The sequence below is a fragment of the Bombus pascuorum genome, chromosome 3 (genome assembly GCF_905332965.1).
Source record: "Bombus pascuorum chromosome 3, iyBomPasc1.1, whole genome shotgun sequence".
Lineage (NCBI taxonomy): Eukaryota > Metazoa > Arthropoda > Insecta > Hymenoptera > Apidae > Bombus > Bombus pascuorum.
In genome coordinates this window covers 11,924,320-11,942,658 of record NC_083490.1, presented here as the reverse complement: position 1 = coordinate 11,942,658, position 18,339 = coordinate 11,924,320, and the positions used below count along the sequence as shown (strand labels likewise).

Here is an 18,339-nt window from a genome sequence, read left to right as displayed (position 1 = left end):
GTGCTACAGGAGACTAATAAAACATATGTGTTGGTCAAGCAAACTTTCACGTTGAGTTCACAATATATCACTTGTATTAATACAACATAAAATATAAGCTGTTATAATTAGGATTTTGAACTTTCTTATTTGGTTTTTAAAATGTAGCGATTAAGAAATGGAAGCAGCATTAGAAAACGTAATTATTCAATACTATATGTCATTTTGATTTAAATTTATTTCTTTTGTAATCTAACTTATTTGCAGTACCTGATAAATGTATGACTGTCTCTTAAATCGCTATTTAGCAAAAAAAAAAGTAACGTAAACATATGAAATGTGGAGAAGAAAATATTGTTTGTAATCGTACTGCACAATAAAAAGGAAGGAATTACAAATACAATTTGTTCATCTTGTAGGATGTTGGATCTACAGAATGAACAGAGCCGGAGTTTTAAAGCAAAAACGACGCTTCCATTTACGGTTCGTCATATCGACACCGGCAATTTGTGCAAACATATATGCGTATATTTTTCTTTTTATATACCGTCTAACATCATTTTCACGATATTAATGATTAAACTTTTTATTCACGAAGCGTGTTCATAGTAACATATCTGCATGATATTTAAAACATTAAATTTATGTTACATGATCATATTTTAGTTCATATTTTACATCAATAAAACATTCTTATAATAATTTTTAATAATGACGATACTTAATTATGATGTGAATATTGTGCAGCTCGATCATTTTTATTTCTGTATGCGTAGAAAAAAGACTGATAAATAGCGCTTCTTGCGACGTTCTCGCGTGAAACTTTACATTTAACGTTTAATAAAATTTCATTTCACGGAAGCAACAGTCATAGCCGTATTAAAATCCATTAAAATCCATTCTCTTTAGAACGTGTAACATTAGTATAAAAATTCTGATTTCAATTTCTAACGTGGAGCATTTAGATTCTCGCATTCCTAACATAAAAATTTCATTAAAGTTTTGTATATAAAAATCTTTTCTAAAGAAATCAATTCAATAAACCAAATACGAAAATTCAATTAAATGCATCAGTAATTATATGTGACTTAATTAATGTGATCATCAACGTTATATACACTTGATAGAATTGACTGAGCAGATAGAATTATATTATATTTTTTGGTGTCTTATTTAAAGCTATTGTAAAGCACGTTAGTAGAATTGTCCATGAGAGGCAGCAACGTATTTTTAATCCAATTAAAATAAAACTTTTATGGTACGAAATTAACAATGCAATGAACTACATAAAGACTGAGCTACATAATGGGAGGTAAACATTCATTTCCATGATAAAACAATAAATTACATTAAAATTTGATCACGACAGAGTACCGCGAAAGACAAGTGTATAAGGACTTACAGTACAAATGATTCCATTATTAGCCGATATTTAGAATTCCATCAGCTGTATAGCTCAGTCTTTCGAATCTATATGCTTGTACTTGACTATTCAAGTAGGCCGTAGTCAAACGAGATGTATAATTAAATATTATAAATTGCCACAATAAATTCTTCTTTAAAATAATTATTCGGCAATATAATTCATATGTATATATTTATCTCGTAAGACAAATAAACAAACAATATCTTTATAATTTAAAGGGTCTAAAATTCGATGTTTTCTGTGATGAAGTATAGTCAAAACAAAGTTCGTTAAAAGTTTGTAATAGATTTAGACGATGTTAGGATATGTTCAAAAGTATTTAGGAGAAGAAAGTTACAGAAAATAAAAGATATAACAGGGACTTTAGACTTTTGATGCGATTACGGTTGACTAGAAATATTTGGCCATTTTTTTTCCGGTAGATTGTAATTAATTCTTTGCCTCTGCTTGCCGCGACTGCAATTTCAAATTCGAGTCAAATCTTACTGATCTTGCTTTGTCGAAGAATTATTTCCTGGAAGAGATTTTTCTGTAGGGGGGACAGGTAAAGCCTTAAGGATAGCGTGTACTTCTTCTGCCACTGCCATGAGAACAAATTTAAATTGTTGCTTTGTCGCAACCATGTCAGGTCTTTGATCTCTTATATGTTCTAATGTAGCTGCAATGTCAATTTCTTTGGCTCCTTTCATCATACGGTTCAGAACCATGTCAATTAAACAATATGTACCAGTACGCCCAGCACCATCACTGTAAAAGGTTTGTTTCTTATTTCTATTCAATGAATCACGTATCAGATGAGATTGTTAATTATTTTCCAAAAGAAAAAGTTATTATTATATATATAATATCTTAAATGTAAACAATATATTACAAATCTTACCTGCAATGCACAACTATAGGGCAGGATCTGCCTTTATAAGATTTGTTAATTTTTCTAAAAATAGATAATAATAGATATTAGGATACATTCTATATATACTGATATAAACACTTGAATTTATAAGGTACTTACCGGCGGAATTCAAGAAGAGCCTTGATGGAGTGTGGCACGCCGTTTTCGGGCCAGGACAAGAAATGGAATTGAGTTACAGTTCTTGTTTCGCCAGTACGTAGATTTTTCAAGTAGAAGGAACGCACCAAATAGTCATCGCACCAGAAATGCTCGGACACAAGGTGCACCTCGTAGATATGATATAATTCTGATCCTTCTTCGGGCCAATAACGATGACACATGGCGATACCCTCTTCGGTAAGTCTAGTTAGCATCACTATTACGACGCTGCCTTGTTCCCAAACTAGTTGCCAAAAATCAGCCGTCGTTTCTGGTAGTGGTCCTTGTGTGGCAATGTAAGCTGGATTACGAGGATCATGATCCGTCTAAAAAAGAAAAAGAAAAGATTTGTTTGAAACATTATCTTTTTACTATTAATCTTATATTGAAGCAAGTCACACGGCTCTCTTCATTTATATAACAAGCGCATTTACTATTTTTTAAACTATTATGTGATTCTGGTGACCTTTTATATTATGTAGGGATTGTTCAAATTTTATCACATAATTAAACTTTGATTTTTATATTTAATTTAATAAAAGCCATTTTATGGAACTTAAACTAATGCCTAAACTATGTAGTGCACGCATAGCGTTTATCAAAAATGAAGGTTCATCATAAAATGTAGATATAAATTTACAAGTAAATTCATGTTAAAGTGACAGAAAACGTTCATAAAAGTACTTATATTATGTATGTATATTTACTAAACCAATATATCATATCATATTTTCTTAATGCATTTGAATATTTACTTGTTTTCTTATTCATTTCCTTATTCTTTATTTATTTTCCTATTCAAAGTAATTGAAAATACAAACTTTTAGTAATAATGTTATTAATATTCAATATATTTAACAATTGCTTTTCTTAATGACAATTACAATTACAAGTTGAGTATAAAATTGACAAACGTTTATATGAACTATTTCATTACTTTCTATAGAATTAATCCATCTCTAAATTTATATCTATATTTATAATAACTTAAATCATGCTTCGATTTGCCATCAACTAACGTTATTAATACTATTAAAATCTACGCGGAAGCGTTTTTAAGGGAAGCATTGCTTTTTCATTAAAACTGCGAATATAGCAGCAGAATCTTCATGCTCGTCGTGTGACTTACCGATTTCTATTTTCAGTTCCATTTTCAACGATATTAAAATGAAAACCACGTATGTGTTATTTTACTCTGTATTTATGTTTTCCTTGAATTCTGAAGAAGTCTCAAATGATTAACTTAAGAATACTTACGATTGTAGAGGCGTTAATATAGTCGGAGTTATTGACATTAGCGAGATCATTTAGAATCACCCTGGAATGATCGTAGGGAATTGCTGCACCAGGCCGATTGCATTTGGCATTCGCTTCGCTTTGTGCAATTTCAGTCGAAGAAGGATCCACCTCGTAAGCACATAATGCGGCCCATTCTTGATCCAGTCGATCCTTGTTTTTTAGATGATCCTCCATGTAACTCTAGAAATATATGTAATATTGGGAATTTACAAAAAATGTGTAATATACTAATTTATAAATTATATATATTTTATTATATAAATAATTTATATATAGTAATTTAAGTGAAGGCATAAAATGATGCAAGAAATTATAATATTTCTTTTTATGATATATAATAGTTTTCTTTGATATGTTTAATTTAATTGTAATTATAATATAAATATTCAAATTTTTTAAAGTATATTAATATATATTAAAATCTTAGACAATATTATTAAAATAGCGTTTACTATAATAATATTAGTACATTTACGAGTATGTTATTAATTTTTATAGCACAGAAATTTAATAAATAAAATAATAATATATAACAAATTGTACATTTGTGGTGACAACAAAAATATGAATGTCTGTAGTTAAGGAATAATCTCAGTTTTGTGTCATTATCTTGCTCTAAAACATCTATAAAAATATTATATCGACTTACTAGAACCATTTGTCCAGTTAATATGTCCATATTCGAAGGAGCCGGTTCTTCTCCCCAAGAGGATGTGCTAGATCGATTCGACGGTGAATTATTTGACTCATTTTCCCTGCTTAAATTCGTAATTCGCGGTGATTCTGGTTTATCTGTCGGTTGTTTAGCATGCATCCTTGCTCTACATAAATCTTGATAGTCCTTCGATGCTTCCGGATCAGGTGTAGTTAGTCCTGCCAATTTGGCTCCAGCTTTAGCGTGTCGACGAGCAATTACCAATGTGACTACTGCAGCTATAATGGCTATGCCACCTGCAGTTACTATTGCTCCAAACACAGCCGAACTTATTTCAGCTTTTTTAACAACTTCCAGCGTTGCAGGTAGCTTGATCTTTAAATAAAAAAATATATTAATTTTTGTTTTCATAGAATATTCTCTTATTGAAGTATTTGAATGCACTGTTTAAAATAAGCAAAGGATCACGTTTATGATTCTGATCTTTCTACAAATGAGTGATCCTATAATTAATTTAAACAGTATAATTGCAAATATTATTGTTCTAGATATGTTTTAAGATGAACCTTGTCACCTATGCCTGCACGGATCACCTCAACACCCAAAGAATTTTTCAATTTCCCGCGTATGTCGTCTGAAAGTATACAGTTGATTAATTTAGCGCTTTAATACTCTATAATTATTAGAGATTATTAGTTCATTAGTAGACAGTAGATGTTTATGTAAATTCATATTTTTATGAATATAACAAAAGAAATAGGACCTAAAGAGAGAAATTATTTTCACCTGCCAAATATTAAATTTCGAATAGTTTATATATTTTTGCATATTATTTGCATTTTTGCATCTTTAAATTTTCATAAACGAATAAGCATCCGCGGTCTAATCATTCGATTAATTGATTACCTATGTTATTAACTACGTCGGTAGCGCTATAATTTTTATTATTTTTGACGACCTTAAACGTCACTTCCGCACGGCCAACACGAATATCTTTTAAAGAGCCAGATGATAGTCCCAGTAATTTTTCCACCTGGAAATTGTTCGTTTATTTTATCTATTCTTAAAAAAAAGTTAGTACGCTTACGAAAAATGACTATTACCTCTTCGACGACATGTTCACCTTCCGACCATCTGTGAAATGGTTTTTGAAATTCAACGTAAACATGATCCAGATCAACGTTGTACGATTTCGAATCTGTTTGTTGCTTTACTTCTTTCTTCACATATGGAGTAAGTAATACATTATTCTAAAAATGAATATTTTTCTAATTAATATTTTATTTCACATTTTCTAATTAATATTTGTAATTAATAATTTTGTGCACGATTGACGACTTACATCTTGCTCAGTTTCTATAGAATCAGAACGATTTTCATTTTCCGAAACTGCAAAACATTTGATATTACTTTATATCGGGAAATAATGATTCAAGATTTTAAATATGAAGTAATAGTTTACATGAGTAAAGATATTTACTGGATGGGGATGGAGTTTTAAACGCATAGTTATTTGTTGAAAACGGCGGTCCTGGTTTCTTAACATCCCCGCGTTTAAAGCCAGCTAATCCGTGCTCCCGAAGGAGTTCATTTATATCATCGGGAAATAAATTGTAGGCATTTTCTGAAAGTAGGAAAAGTATTTGTAAATTTTCTTTTTCTGACAACTATTTCAAACAAAGTACATATATTATAATAGGCTGTGGATGTTTATGCATTTATAGGAAATTTCGAGATGCAAAAACAATACATAATAATACATAAAACATAATACATATTACAATATTAGATCTTATTCCTCTAGTTGCATTTATGAAAGTATAAATTTGCATAAACATCTACAATCTAATAATAAAATAATATACCGTCAGCATCAACATTAGCTTTATCAGCCTGTATAAGTCCTCCTTCGGTATAAATTCCATTTTCCATCAACGAACTATCCTTCTGAGGCACTATCTCTTCATCGTTCACATCGTCGTAATCGTCACTATCGTAATTATCTTTCGAATTGTGTTTCACGTTTTCCAGAAAACGCTCATTTTCGTCCGGTGTCTCACTAAATTTCCTAGGTTTGTATTTTTCCGAAAACACTGTCTCATACTCGACATTTGGATCTTCGTCCGCAACTTCCTTTTTATCAGAATAATCTTCAGATTCGTCTTTAATTAAAAATTCTAAATCTGAAAGTTTCTTCGATATCCTCTCCTTCAAAGCGTTTTCAAACGATTCCATTGCATTGTTATTGTAGTCTTGTAAATTATACAAGGGAGGTTGACGTCTAGTTCGAGACAGCCTTTCAACAACTCCATCAAAAGTCGTTGGATTCTTACGCAAATTACTTTCGTCATAATTTTCTTCATAATCTTTTTCGTTCATCGAAGAGTCATAATCATTGTGAGAATTCGGATTGTACCTCGGTTTGTAGAACTGGGAATCAATTTCTCTGAATTGTTCCTTGTATGGCGATCGAGAGAATTCATCGTTATAGAATGAATCAGGGAAATACTGATTTTGTGTACCAGGAGGGTAGTAGAGCTCATTGGCAAATTGGCTATTGAACTTGCCATTGTTGGGTGTGAATTTTACTATGGCTATTGTGGGTACCTTCAAAAGCAAAGTTCCATTGTTACGTAGTGAAGGTAACGTTTAAAGTGAAGTTTTACTACATGCGTTGTCAATATTAATAGATACGTTTTGTGTCGTGTAAGATGAACGTGAAATTTTCATTAGAAGAATATGGATATTGACTCAGTACCGAAGTCTTTGAAAGAATATCACAGCTTCAAAAACCTAGACTTTAAAATAAAATTTCCACTCAGGTTAAATACTTTATAGTAGTTTGTAGTATTTAATCGAGGATCTAAACTTTTGAAACCTTGACTTTCTTTTTTTTTTTTAATTCTAACATTATACGTATTGCAAAATTAAGGATCTGGAAAATTCTATTTTTCATTCAAACATAAAATTTAAATAGTTTAACACAATCTTTGTTTAAAGACTTTGTTAAGGTTGAATCTCATAACTAGATATAACTTAATATAGCTTTTCGACGTTATTTCAAGATTCAACCGAATCTACTTTTCACAGTTGGATATTCTACCATAGCTTCTTCATTTTATTACAAAGTTAAGACATAACTTTTCATTTTGTCACGATACAAAACATGCTAGCCATGGTAGTGTAATGAACTCACTTTGGCTTGGTCGATTTCATTCTTGTTTTCGAAATGCGTACGTTGCTTTAAATGCTGACAGAGTCGAAGATCGTAGTTTTCCCTATAAGATATAAAAATGAATTATATGTATAATATATATTTTGATATCTGAAAAAAAGATAATAGCAAAGATAAATAGAAGAATATTCAAGAATACAATAGGACAATAGCATGCTGATTCTTTGTTCTTTATTCTAAAACATTTTTTCTCTTTCTTTTTTAGTCATTCACAAATTTTGTAGATATTTATAGAATTCTTCTAAAACATTCAATCAGTTCCTCCTACACTTCCACTTTGATCTCAAGTACCCAGTACATTTTTAACAATTGAAAGTCTTACACACATTCTTATGAAATCTTTTTTCCAAGAACATAAAGATTATTATAAATGTCGTTTGATATTAACAACATTAATCGTACCAGTAGCGTAAATTGTACAAGGTCATTTGCATTATACATTGGGTGTAGGGATGAGACCATTTGTATTCATCGACTTGCAACCTCTCTAATTGCAATCTTAGCAATTCCAATTCGTCAACGTTGAAATTATATCTGAAAAAAGAAAAAGACAATAAATATTAGCTACCTCTAAATTGAAGAGCTTTACAAGTAAATGTTTATGTTCACAACGTTAACTGTTTCAATTTAATAAGTAGAAGTTCACATTCTATTTGTCTAGAGCATCGTATAAGTAGTACAATCGGTTTATGATCAGACAGCAAATGTAAGTACTTACTACTGTCGTGAAAGATATTGGTATCAACTATATGGTTCTTATACTAAAGTGAAACATTCTATGTTATTTATCACGAAACAAGTAAATATATGTATATAGACTGTTCCAGCTATCTGTTGGCCAAATCTTGTCTTTTTTTTTCTATGAATATAAATTAAGAGACTGCGGTTTTTGTATACATTCATAGGAAATCTGAAAGTGCAAAATTGCACAAAATATATATAATATGAAATAACGTAATCCAAAGTATAATGCTTTCTATAATATCTACTAGGTGAAGCAATTTTTCACCGCGATTCTACTTTTTTATTTACATATATTTTTTTAATTTATGAAATAAACGTAGGCATGGGTTCAGTGCGACGACTGATTTTATTATACTATCTGGTTTTAATTTAAAAATATGAATTTCTGCACTTTTGTATGAGCAATGCAGTATATTGCGATAAATTCAGAAAAATATGACTACTTTTGCTCTAAATGTCTCAAATAAGGAAAATTATAATAGATTTATAAAAATTAACATAAAGAAAAATATTCGTTCGATCAAAGTTTCCCAATTTTATCAATCTTTTAATTTTTCCTTTGAAATCTCTGTTCCTAAAAAGGCTTCTTATTTGTGAATACTCACTGATAATAATCTTCATCGTTCAGGTCAGCGTATAATGGCAAACATTTGCCAAACGCGAGATCTGGAATATTAAAACGGATAATTGAATATTATTCGTATCAAGAGCCAGTGATTGCAAAACAAATATATTTTATTGTTCAAGCAATAACTACCATTGTAACACGTTTCCGTTCGAGGATCGCAGAGGCTCTCACTGAACAGGCACCCTGGAACATGAATTTATACGTATCAATAGAAGACTAATGAAGCTTTAATTAACAAGGCTTTTTTTTAAATACATGATACCGAGCAAAATTATGATAACATCTTATTAATCATCCTTTTGCAGCCAATTCAAATAATATTCTCATTGTCACATTAAATCCAATGAAATTGAAGAAAAGTACAATATTTATAAAAAAATAAATACTAGCAGGATCTAATTACTAAAAATATTAATTTCATCATATATAACAAAAATTCACGGTATAATGTTAAATATATTAAACTATGTTTTTATGATGTACTATAGTCGTAATTTTTATATTCGATAGAATCTCTTTTCTCATGTACGCAACGATTAACAACAATTTCTTTATTAATTTTGTATATTATATAACTGTATTATATATTTTAATATACTAAGTATTACTGTTTTGTTTCACATAAAATTAACTTCATAATTACGATGAAAAGTTGATTTTAAAGTTCAGAAACCGTCATTTTTCATGGCCCATTAACTAACGTAACAATTACTAAGAATATTAAATGTTTTGATGGTATAAATAAAATCACGTTATTTTCACTCATAATACATTGACGCAAATGTTTACGTCATAATCATGTGTGCGGCGATTTTCCGCCGCATATTCTATAGTTGAGATCGCAACGTATTCGCTAATTAGAATACCGAGCACAACCCACTCTCATTCCGTGGCTGCACGATCGTTTAATCCTTGATAGGAGTTGAATAATCACACGGAGACTTTGTTAATTTGCCACATTAAACGTTAATATCCATGCATTTACTTTGTTTTATTGATAATTTATACATGAATTTATTATTGGAATGCTTTTAAATACTGTAATTAATCGTATATTATTTTTATTGATACGTAATACGATAAAATAATGCACGATCTATTAATTATTTATCGTATAATTTAATTGTGTATAATTTATATCGTGTAGCTTGTAATTACATATTATAATATATATTTGTAACGATAAATTGAACCTATCAGAAGCCAAACTGATCAACCCCATTTTTTATTCATTTTTTAATTTCATTGCATAAATACTTGCAGGATTAACATTCGATCGTCAAGAAACAAATAATTTACTTCCATAAGTTCATGTTGACAGATAATGATGATAGAAGACGACGCAAATAATAGTTAATTTTTAAATAAATTTAAAGAAACAGTGTTTTCTATACCTTTTTGATTTATGGAGTTGACCTAACTTCTGAATAACTCAATTATTAATTAACTATATACGATTACTTTATTACATAAAATTAATGAACGCTTAATTATAACGTTATGATAAATTACACTAATTATAGATATTAATATATTGTATACTATATTTATTACATAAAATGTGATGGTATAATAAAAGGTAGAACAATAAAATAAATCTTCATTGTGTATATACCTACATACCTATTTGTATAGCCGTTTTAAGAAGCTTTTCAACATTGGTCAAATAGAGAAAAGAGTTAAAATTTCCTCCCTTGATAAGATCTCATTACTCCTTAACTTCCCAACAGGCAATATGGAACAGGCGGACGTCGTTTCATTTCCCTTGACCTTCGTTTTAGAATTGAGTTCTTCTGAGAATTGCCTCGCGTTAACTACACCGACGCAACGATTCTACATTTTACATCTCACAAGTAACATTAATACCACAAATTTAATCAGCAAATCATTTCATAATTTACACGATATACACTGTACAAATCTTGTTATCCTAAAGTTTATATTCGAATTGAATTAAACCATTTTGTCCAATCGTTTTATTAGAAACGATGTAAAACGAAATAACATTTTTATATTATTATATAAATTTTTATATCGTACTTTACAACATTCTTATTTCGTCATTTTATTAGGAACGAGGAAAAGCTGTATAATAACATATTTCTTGATGGTACTGAAGTTTCTCAATCTATTCATTTCTGGATTCCAGATCTCTTCAAAGAGATTTAAGAGAATTCCCGCATTAAAAGAGCATCGCAATCAAGAATTAATAGCGAAGGAATCTTCGTCAAACAGAGAAACATTCTCGTGGAATCATCGTTACTACTTAAAATTACAGAGCACTTCTTTTAATTCCTTTCCGAAGAGTTGTCAGAAACAACGAGATAAGAGCGAAGAAAAATTTGAAGAAGAATAGCAGGAAAGCAGGTGTAGTCGAAGAATAACGATGAAGGGTCGCAGTTGTGAGTGGAAACGGATCTAGGGCAAAGGAGAGGAAGCAAGTTTGCAAAGGCGGTGGTCGCGTGGGATGTACGGTTCGATAATCGTGGATGGTTCGTGGGCGAAAATCGAATATCACCTCCTTTTCTTTTTATTTTTATTTTTTTTTCGTCCTTACAATCCAGCCCCGGGAAGGAACAACGAATTTTCAAGGTTACGAGTAAATAAGCCCATCTACAGCTTATATTTGATCGGATACTCGTGTGTGAATAGCAGACACGACGAAGAGCTATCGGATAGAAAATCGATGGCAAGTGAATTTGATGAACGAGGTGCTACTGTATGAAAAAAGAAACGTCGGAGAAACTATTGAAACGAGAAAATCCTATCGGCAGTTCAGTTCCTCTTCTTTCGACCTTAAATCGAGAGGCAATTTTCAGGAACTAGATCGTTTTCTCTTCTTTCTCTTTTTTAAACTTTGTGTTTATCTATTTTTTATTAGAGAGAGAATTATCCTTACTCTGTTCTTCGGTGAAAGAGGAACTCTTCAGCAAATCTAGCGATGAGAAAGCGATACTTTTATTTAGGAGAGGACAATGCTTCAAATTGATTTCGTTATATTCGTAAGCTCCTTTTTGGTAATAAATAAAAGTATTCTGTACAATACTATGATATTTTTCGTCTTTTTTTATTGAATATCTGCAGGATATTATGCCATTTTTTAAAGAGAATTTTTCTGCTCTGGTAATAAAAAAGTAATATCTTTGTTTCTGAAACAAAAATGTTTTTAAATTGATTTCTTTATATTCGTTAACATTTTTTTCCTTTGGTAACGGAGAGTAATCAATATTATACAAATAAAAAAGCAAGCAAATTATGAAAGCGAATGCCGAAGGGGACGTAAAGAGACTCCAATACTTCATACGGCGTGCAATGAAAATTAGAGGAATTACTAGTAGTAAGGATAGAAATAAAACTCAAATGGATAGTACAAAGCAATACTATATCAAAGAAATATTATTACAGATATATCTACTTGTATACTAATATTATTGCTTTTAAAAAGGGCTTTAAAATAATAAAGCGATATAATTAACATTTTATTTTAGAATAAATTACAGCTTGTGAAGAAGAAATTTAAAGTTCCAAGGATCATCTTGCGAACATCTCAAAAAAGATGAATGCTAATCGTGTTACTTTAACATTCTTGTTTCAGAAAAAAAAAAGAAAAAGTACAGACAAAGTCATTTGCAAATAATATTGAAATGTTTAAACGAAGTTCATAAGTGAATTGATGCGAAAACTTCCACTAGCTTTTCTGTAGCAATCGTTTCGTCTTACGAACGATAAAAGAATGAATTGTATTTCGGATATTTTCAAAAATCGAGTAAAGCTTTGACGTTTATTTCATCACGCCGTAACAACTCGTAACACTTCAATGTTTGTTTATTGATCATATTTAATTTTAAATATTAAAGATCGTAAAAAGAGAATTTGAAATTTCTTCTCGAATTCTTCGTGCATCCTTTTGTGTATTTCAAATTATCAGATGTCGAATTTCGAAGAAATTCAATGATTAATAATTTGAATTTAAAAAATTTACCATTGAAAACAATAGAATATTTGAAATTTGTTCGAACAATTAAACGTTTCAAATAGTTCAAATGTTTAGTAATTACAAAATATTAAATTGTTAACGTTCATATAGTTGGAACTCTGAATAATTACATAATATTATGTATAAATACATATTCATCATTTAATAATTACATTTTACACGTGCGTGCAAGAGCCTTATCTAAAATGTCACGCGTGATTTTAAAACACATTTTCTGGTAAAATAACGTAGGTATGAAAAGTAAGAAACGAATAAGAAAGAAAACTGCCAAAATAAAGGGAGAGAAAGACATATATTAATTAAAATTATCGCGCAAAATATAACTAATATTTCCAGCTGGAACTGTCCATAGCAATCCATAATCTAAAAAATGTTGGGTCTTTCTAAGACTTGTGTAATCTTCATTCAATTTCATTTTAGTAAATCTATTTGCAATAAATTAAAGAATACTATATTTTTCTAAACCTTGGTCAATCTTCATTAATAGAAGTTTTCTTGCAGATGATATTGAAATATCATTTTATTCTCATGGATATTTCTCGGAATGAGAAATATCCATCAGAAGAAATGTTTGAAGTGAGACAAAGGAAGGAAGAACATCGGAGAAATGAAATTTTCGCTGAAATATCGATCACGCTGAGGATAAAAGCATGAAATAATAAATACATCGAGTTTTTCTAAACGCGAGGGCCATGAGGTATGAAATCAAGAATTTCATTTATCCCCTTTGCACTTCCAGTATTCCCCTTTGCGCTTTAATATCTAACGCTGCTGTCTTGGCAACGTTTTTATTAATTTTTTTGTAGTATAATAAAAAAAGAAAATCTGGCGTGTATTATATTATATCATAAAAAAGGCACTAATGACGAGATATGATTAAATAAAACAGGTATTATATAATAGCAATAAAAGTCATCCTTTGTAAAGCAGTAACCTACGTATCTTACTATTTATACAATGATATTGGGTATTTATTTTGATTCTCGCTTTTAATATGATGGAAAAAATTGATATGATACAAATTTTTGATTCGATGGTCGAAGATAAAATAAAACGTGTTGATTCAACATGTTGTTTTAAATTTAGTTTTCAGTGAAAATATCTATCTGTAATCTGTGATATTGGTAGATTTGTGTTTCTCTTTTTAAATTTATTTGTCAATGAACAGGATGCAAAATTTCATTCCTATTGTTATTTATTTATTCAAAACTAGATAAGTGAGGAATATCCTCTTTTGCAGTTAGAGGATAATGTAATAATATTAACTTTTCAAATATGGCATTCATTTTTACTACAAATATGTTATAAATATATATATAACAGTTTATATCATACTAAAATTTATGACAAATTGCAAAAAATTTAAAATGTCGTCTTATTTAATTTTCCTTGTTTATAACAAGCTGTTTTTAATTATTCATTGCATAAATTCTATGAGAAACTCGTTGGCATTATTTTAAAAAAGTTCTACGTAGAAAATATTCATCATAGTTTTATCAGATTTTTATGCCGAAGACGTCCATTATTTTTCATAAATTCTAGACTAAAAATAGTCATCGTTGTTTAATAATATTGTACGATATATTATATTACTTTAATATTATTTTTCAGATAGCCATTGAAACGGAATTCAGAGTTTATTATGAAAGGAAAATTCGTTTATTGCTAAGACATTCAAGGATTTAGAAAGTGATTCTTCAGCTATTCAACCTCCTCTGAAAGAAAACTTGATCTCGATTGCTGAAATAATCTTGAATCTGTAGTACTTACCGACATCACCATCACCTAGAATTGTGTGATGGAGAATGAAGAGCACCAACAGTACCGAGCCTCCTCGCCACCACTGTTTACGGCCCATAGATCTTCCTATAATTACATATATCCAAGTTAGTTTGTTATGCAAGATTAAGTAGATAAGTCCATAAGAATATTCTTTTCCTTTAAATTTCAGTCTTATAATATGACATTATGGTTCTTTTTGTAAATGAAAAAAATACAAAGATAGCTTGGACGGGGAGAAAGATAGTGCAAAGATAATTGAGAAAGATTGTTTCTTTTTTCAGAAAGTTCATAGTTCATAGTCGATAGCATAGTTATTTTCATTAAGCTAGGCCGGGCTGATGCTTCCCTCGATTAATGAAAAAGCGTAGATCTTTATTTTTAATGAGACGAAGCAGAAAAAAGAAAAAAAGAGCAAGCGAGCCAGAGAATATCTGAGAGATTGCATCCTACATATATAAATAAAGTACAATTACGAGTTTTTCTCTTCTTTAATTATATGTTGGTAATTATGATGATAATTATTGTTTTCATTGTCCATTCGTTTATACTGTTCAATATTTTTTACTTCGATATTTTCTATATTTTCCTGTACTTTTAATATTTATATTAGTATATAAATTATCTGTAATTATTATTTTAGCAACCTTAATAAATTCAAAAGCAGAACCAAATTTAAAAAAGAAAACAATGTTTTCATAGATTTTCTAACTAGTTTTTTCTTAATGTTCTTCCTAATGTATATGTGTATATTCTTCAACGTGATAATCAACAATGTTATGAATGACAATTACAAACGACCTTATTGACACGAATATACGTGATTTATAAATTATTCTAAAGTATAATCAGAAACTGTTCACTTACAAAATTTCAATTTCACAATGGAAAATAATTTGCGATATGTATTACACCATAGAAAAGTGTACAAGCTGTTTGGATTACGGTACTGGGTACATGGCAACTTGTTAGAGTAATGGAGTTATATCTTAGCTGCTCGAAACTGTTCTCTTGTGATTATAGTAAGGTATAACAATGAGCTTCATCGAGATCATCCAAAAAGCATAACTACCATATTAATTTAATCAACGTTGAAACAACGAGCCGGTGGATACCGCATAGCTTCATAAAGGGTGCGGTACACCTTTGCATAACGACACGAACTCTGCGTTTACGCAATCACGGTATGTATATACCCCTATAGTCGAACGATATCGGAACGTGAACAAAACAAGTTACAGCACTGTTATCGGAAAACAGCTTACTGAAGCGCAACAATCCAGAATTTAATCTCAACCAACCGGTCCAATTTTCCGATCGTACCCCCAAGTAATTACTTCTATCTCAATTACCTATACCTATACCAAAAACAGCTGTTCACTTTGTATCTTTTTAACAATCATTCCTTCAACAATAATTTTTATCTTCTATCTTGTAAGTTGAAAAATGAACACGTTAATATACTTAATTGCACACCTACTCGATCCTGAACTTGAACAGAGTGTAAATTAGCGATTTCTTTAATTTTCCCCGAAAGTGGCAAGATTCCGCGAATCACCGACCACGTCTCTAGTTATATGGCCGAAGCATCAGGTTGTAGTCACGTTCCCTCCCCCTTCGTCTCTCCCTTATTCTTGCGAACCTATATGTCGTTTTGTAGCGGCAAGAAACGTGTCTCTTTCTCGACTTACCTGGGCGTGACACCTGGTTGCTTCTTCTCCTTAATACATCCTTGTCGTGATCCTTCGATCTTTGTGGTATGTACCGCGTGCGTTAGAAACAAGAGGACTGGGTGCGATTTGTTCGTTCGATGGATAAAGATTATCGGCTATGGACCATTTCCTACTCGGCACGTACTGTTATGCCGCAGCAGTGCCACCGACTGAGTAGTCTTCCACCAAGAACGAGCAAGCAGGGCATGCGTTGACCACGGAATCGATTGCAACGCGCACATGCCGGCTGGCAAACGATCAAGGATGTGGATAGTGATGGGACCAATACCCTCCTGGACCTTGAAAACGACAGTTACACAATGCACTGGATACTTCCTGAAATATAGATTATCGTGTTAGCTAGATGTTTCCAATGGTGTGGAAAAATTGATCTGAATTGGATATTTATTATCAAAAATATATTTGATAATACATACATCATCAAATAATTAGTAATAAATATAATGTAATGATGTATTTTAGATATAGAATGGTGCTATGAAAAACACTATACTGTAAAGATACTATAGCTTAATATTTGATAGAAATAAGTAAGATGTGTCCACTGTTTCTAAGAATCAATTATTTTAAAAATGAAGAATTTACTATTTTTTTTTTTTTTTTTTTTTTTTTTTTTTTGATAAAATAATGAAGACTGAATATTTTCAGATGTATGAAATTAAGAGAAAAATTTGTTAAATAAAAATCAATTGATATAAAGGGGACAATAATTTTCTGCACAATTTTCTATTTAAGCATTATAGAAAAATATTATGACCACTTTTGCGTGTCATTTTCATGCTATACACGTAGTGCAATAGGATGATGATGAAATTATAAAAAATTAATAATAATGTAATAACGATTAATGATAAATTTATTACTAATAATATTAAAGTTGTAATATTATATCGTAAATGCTATTACTCTACATTTGATAAAATGAACATGATCTTAGCAAAAAATAGTTTCACTGATAATCGGCCAAATTAGAATTTAACTACTCCATAATTAGACACGCAAACATAATTATACAAATTATAAGAATTTTTCTGCAGAAAAGTTATCAAATATTCATCGTATTTGCAATTTCCCTTTAAATAGTAAATCTTAAATAAACGTTTACAAAATTAATGTTAAATGTGTGAAAATAAAACTTATTTTAGAATAAGTGGTGAAGGTCGTTCCCATCGCTAGAAGTGAACAAGAAAGAAGCAAAGAGGGAAAGAATTAATATCACCTACAATAATAGAGAAACAGTTGGAACCTCTTGTGCAGCTTACTATCAACAAGCCTATATTGTTACATACCCTATCTCGAACAGCTCAAAAACTTTCAGTAAAGTTTCGATTTAAAAAGATTTTTGCCCCAGATAATATCGAATTGCGTGGTGTGTTCGTGAACCGACAAACACCTGCGCATTTTCTATTCTATCCCTCTTGTACTTTCCATCTTCTTTACCGCCGAGCACCTGTTGTTCACGAATTACGTTCCTTCTTTGAAATAATCGAGCTTTGCTTTTTGCACATAAATCATTCAATGCTGAAATACATTAATGTTAATTATATGAGATTACATATTGATTATTTTAAGTATAAATTCATAATATTAATATAGGTTCTGGAATTGTGGAATAATCGTAATTTAATACATTTTGGAGATTCAGACTGCTTTATTCCCTATTTAATGTAATATTTGTTATACTACTTTAGTAATAATTATGCACATTTCTAAAATTATTGTATTTCAGAAATTTAAAGATAAAATTAAAATATTCGTCTTCCTGCAAATATTATCGTTAATGTAATTTTTAATATGACAATGATTCTTAGTG

At 30.2% G+C, this 18,339-nt stretch overlaps 1 protein-coding gene and 1 long non-coding RNA gene across 2 annotated transcripts; one reads left to right on the top strand and one right to left on the bottom strand.

Annotated features, from left to right (window-relative positions):
- Positions 1-681: 681 nt before the first annotated feature.
- Positions 682-16,701, bottom strand: LOC132904986 (receptor-type tyrosine-protein phosphatase N2). The gene is made up of 17 exons (XM_060955872.1): positions 16,485-16,701; positions 14,785-14,880; positions 9,147-9,200; positions 8,995-9,055; positions 8,048-8,179; positions 7,607-7,688; positions 6,276-7,017; positions 5,891-6,034; positions 5,753-5,799; positions 5,514-5,660; positions 5,317-5,443; positions 4,977-5,044; positions 4,405-4,785; positions 3,714-3,935; positions 2,418-2,782; positions 2,286-2,339; positions 682-2,152 (listed from the first exon to the last, which is right to left on the bottom strand). The coding sequence occupies exons 2-17, from the start codon at positions 14,870-14,872 to the stop codon at positions 1,888-1,890; spliced, it is 2,979 nt and encodes a 992-aa protein (XP_060811855.1). The 5' UTR covers positions 14,873-14,880; positions 16,485-16,701; the 3' UTR covers positions 682-1,887.
- Positions 13,824-15,187, top strand: LOC132905006 (uncharacterized). The gene is made up of 2 exons (XR_009657719.1): positions 13,824-13,981; positions 14,626-15,187. It is a non-coding gene; the product is annotated as an uncharacterized LOC132905006 (long non-coding RNA).
- Positions 16,702-18,339: the final 1,638 nt, after the last annotated feature.

Excerpts from the sequence above, each read along its gene's own strand:
- LOC132904986 (XM_060955872.1), bottom strand. The coding sequence starts at position 14,872 with ATGGGCCGTAAACAGTGGTGGCGAGGAGGCTCGGTACTGTTGGTGCTC. Across the intron at positions 7,018-7,606 it reads ATGAAATCGACCAAGCCAAA|GTACCCACAATAGCCATAGT; the intron begins GTGAGTTCATTA and ends TTGCTTTTGAAG. Across the intron at positions 5,661-5,752 it reads CTATAGAAACTGAGCAAGAT|AATAATGTATTACTTACTCC; the intron begins GTAAGTCGTCAA and ends ATTCATTTTTAG.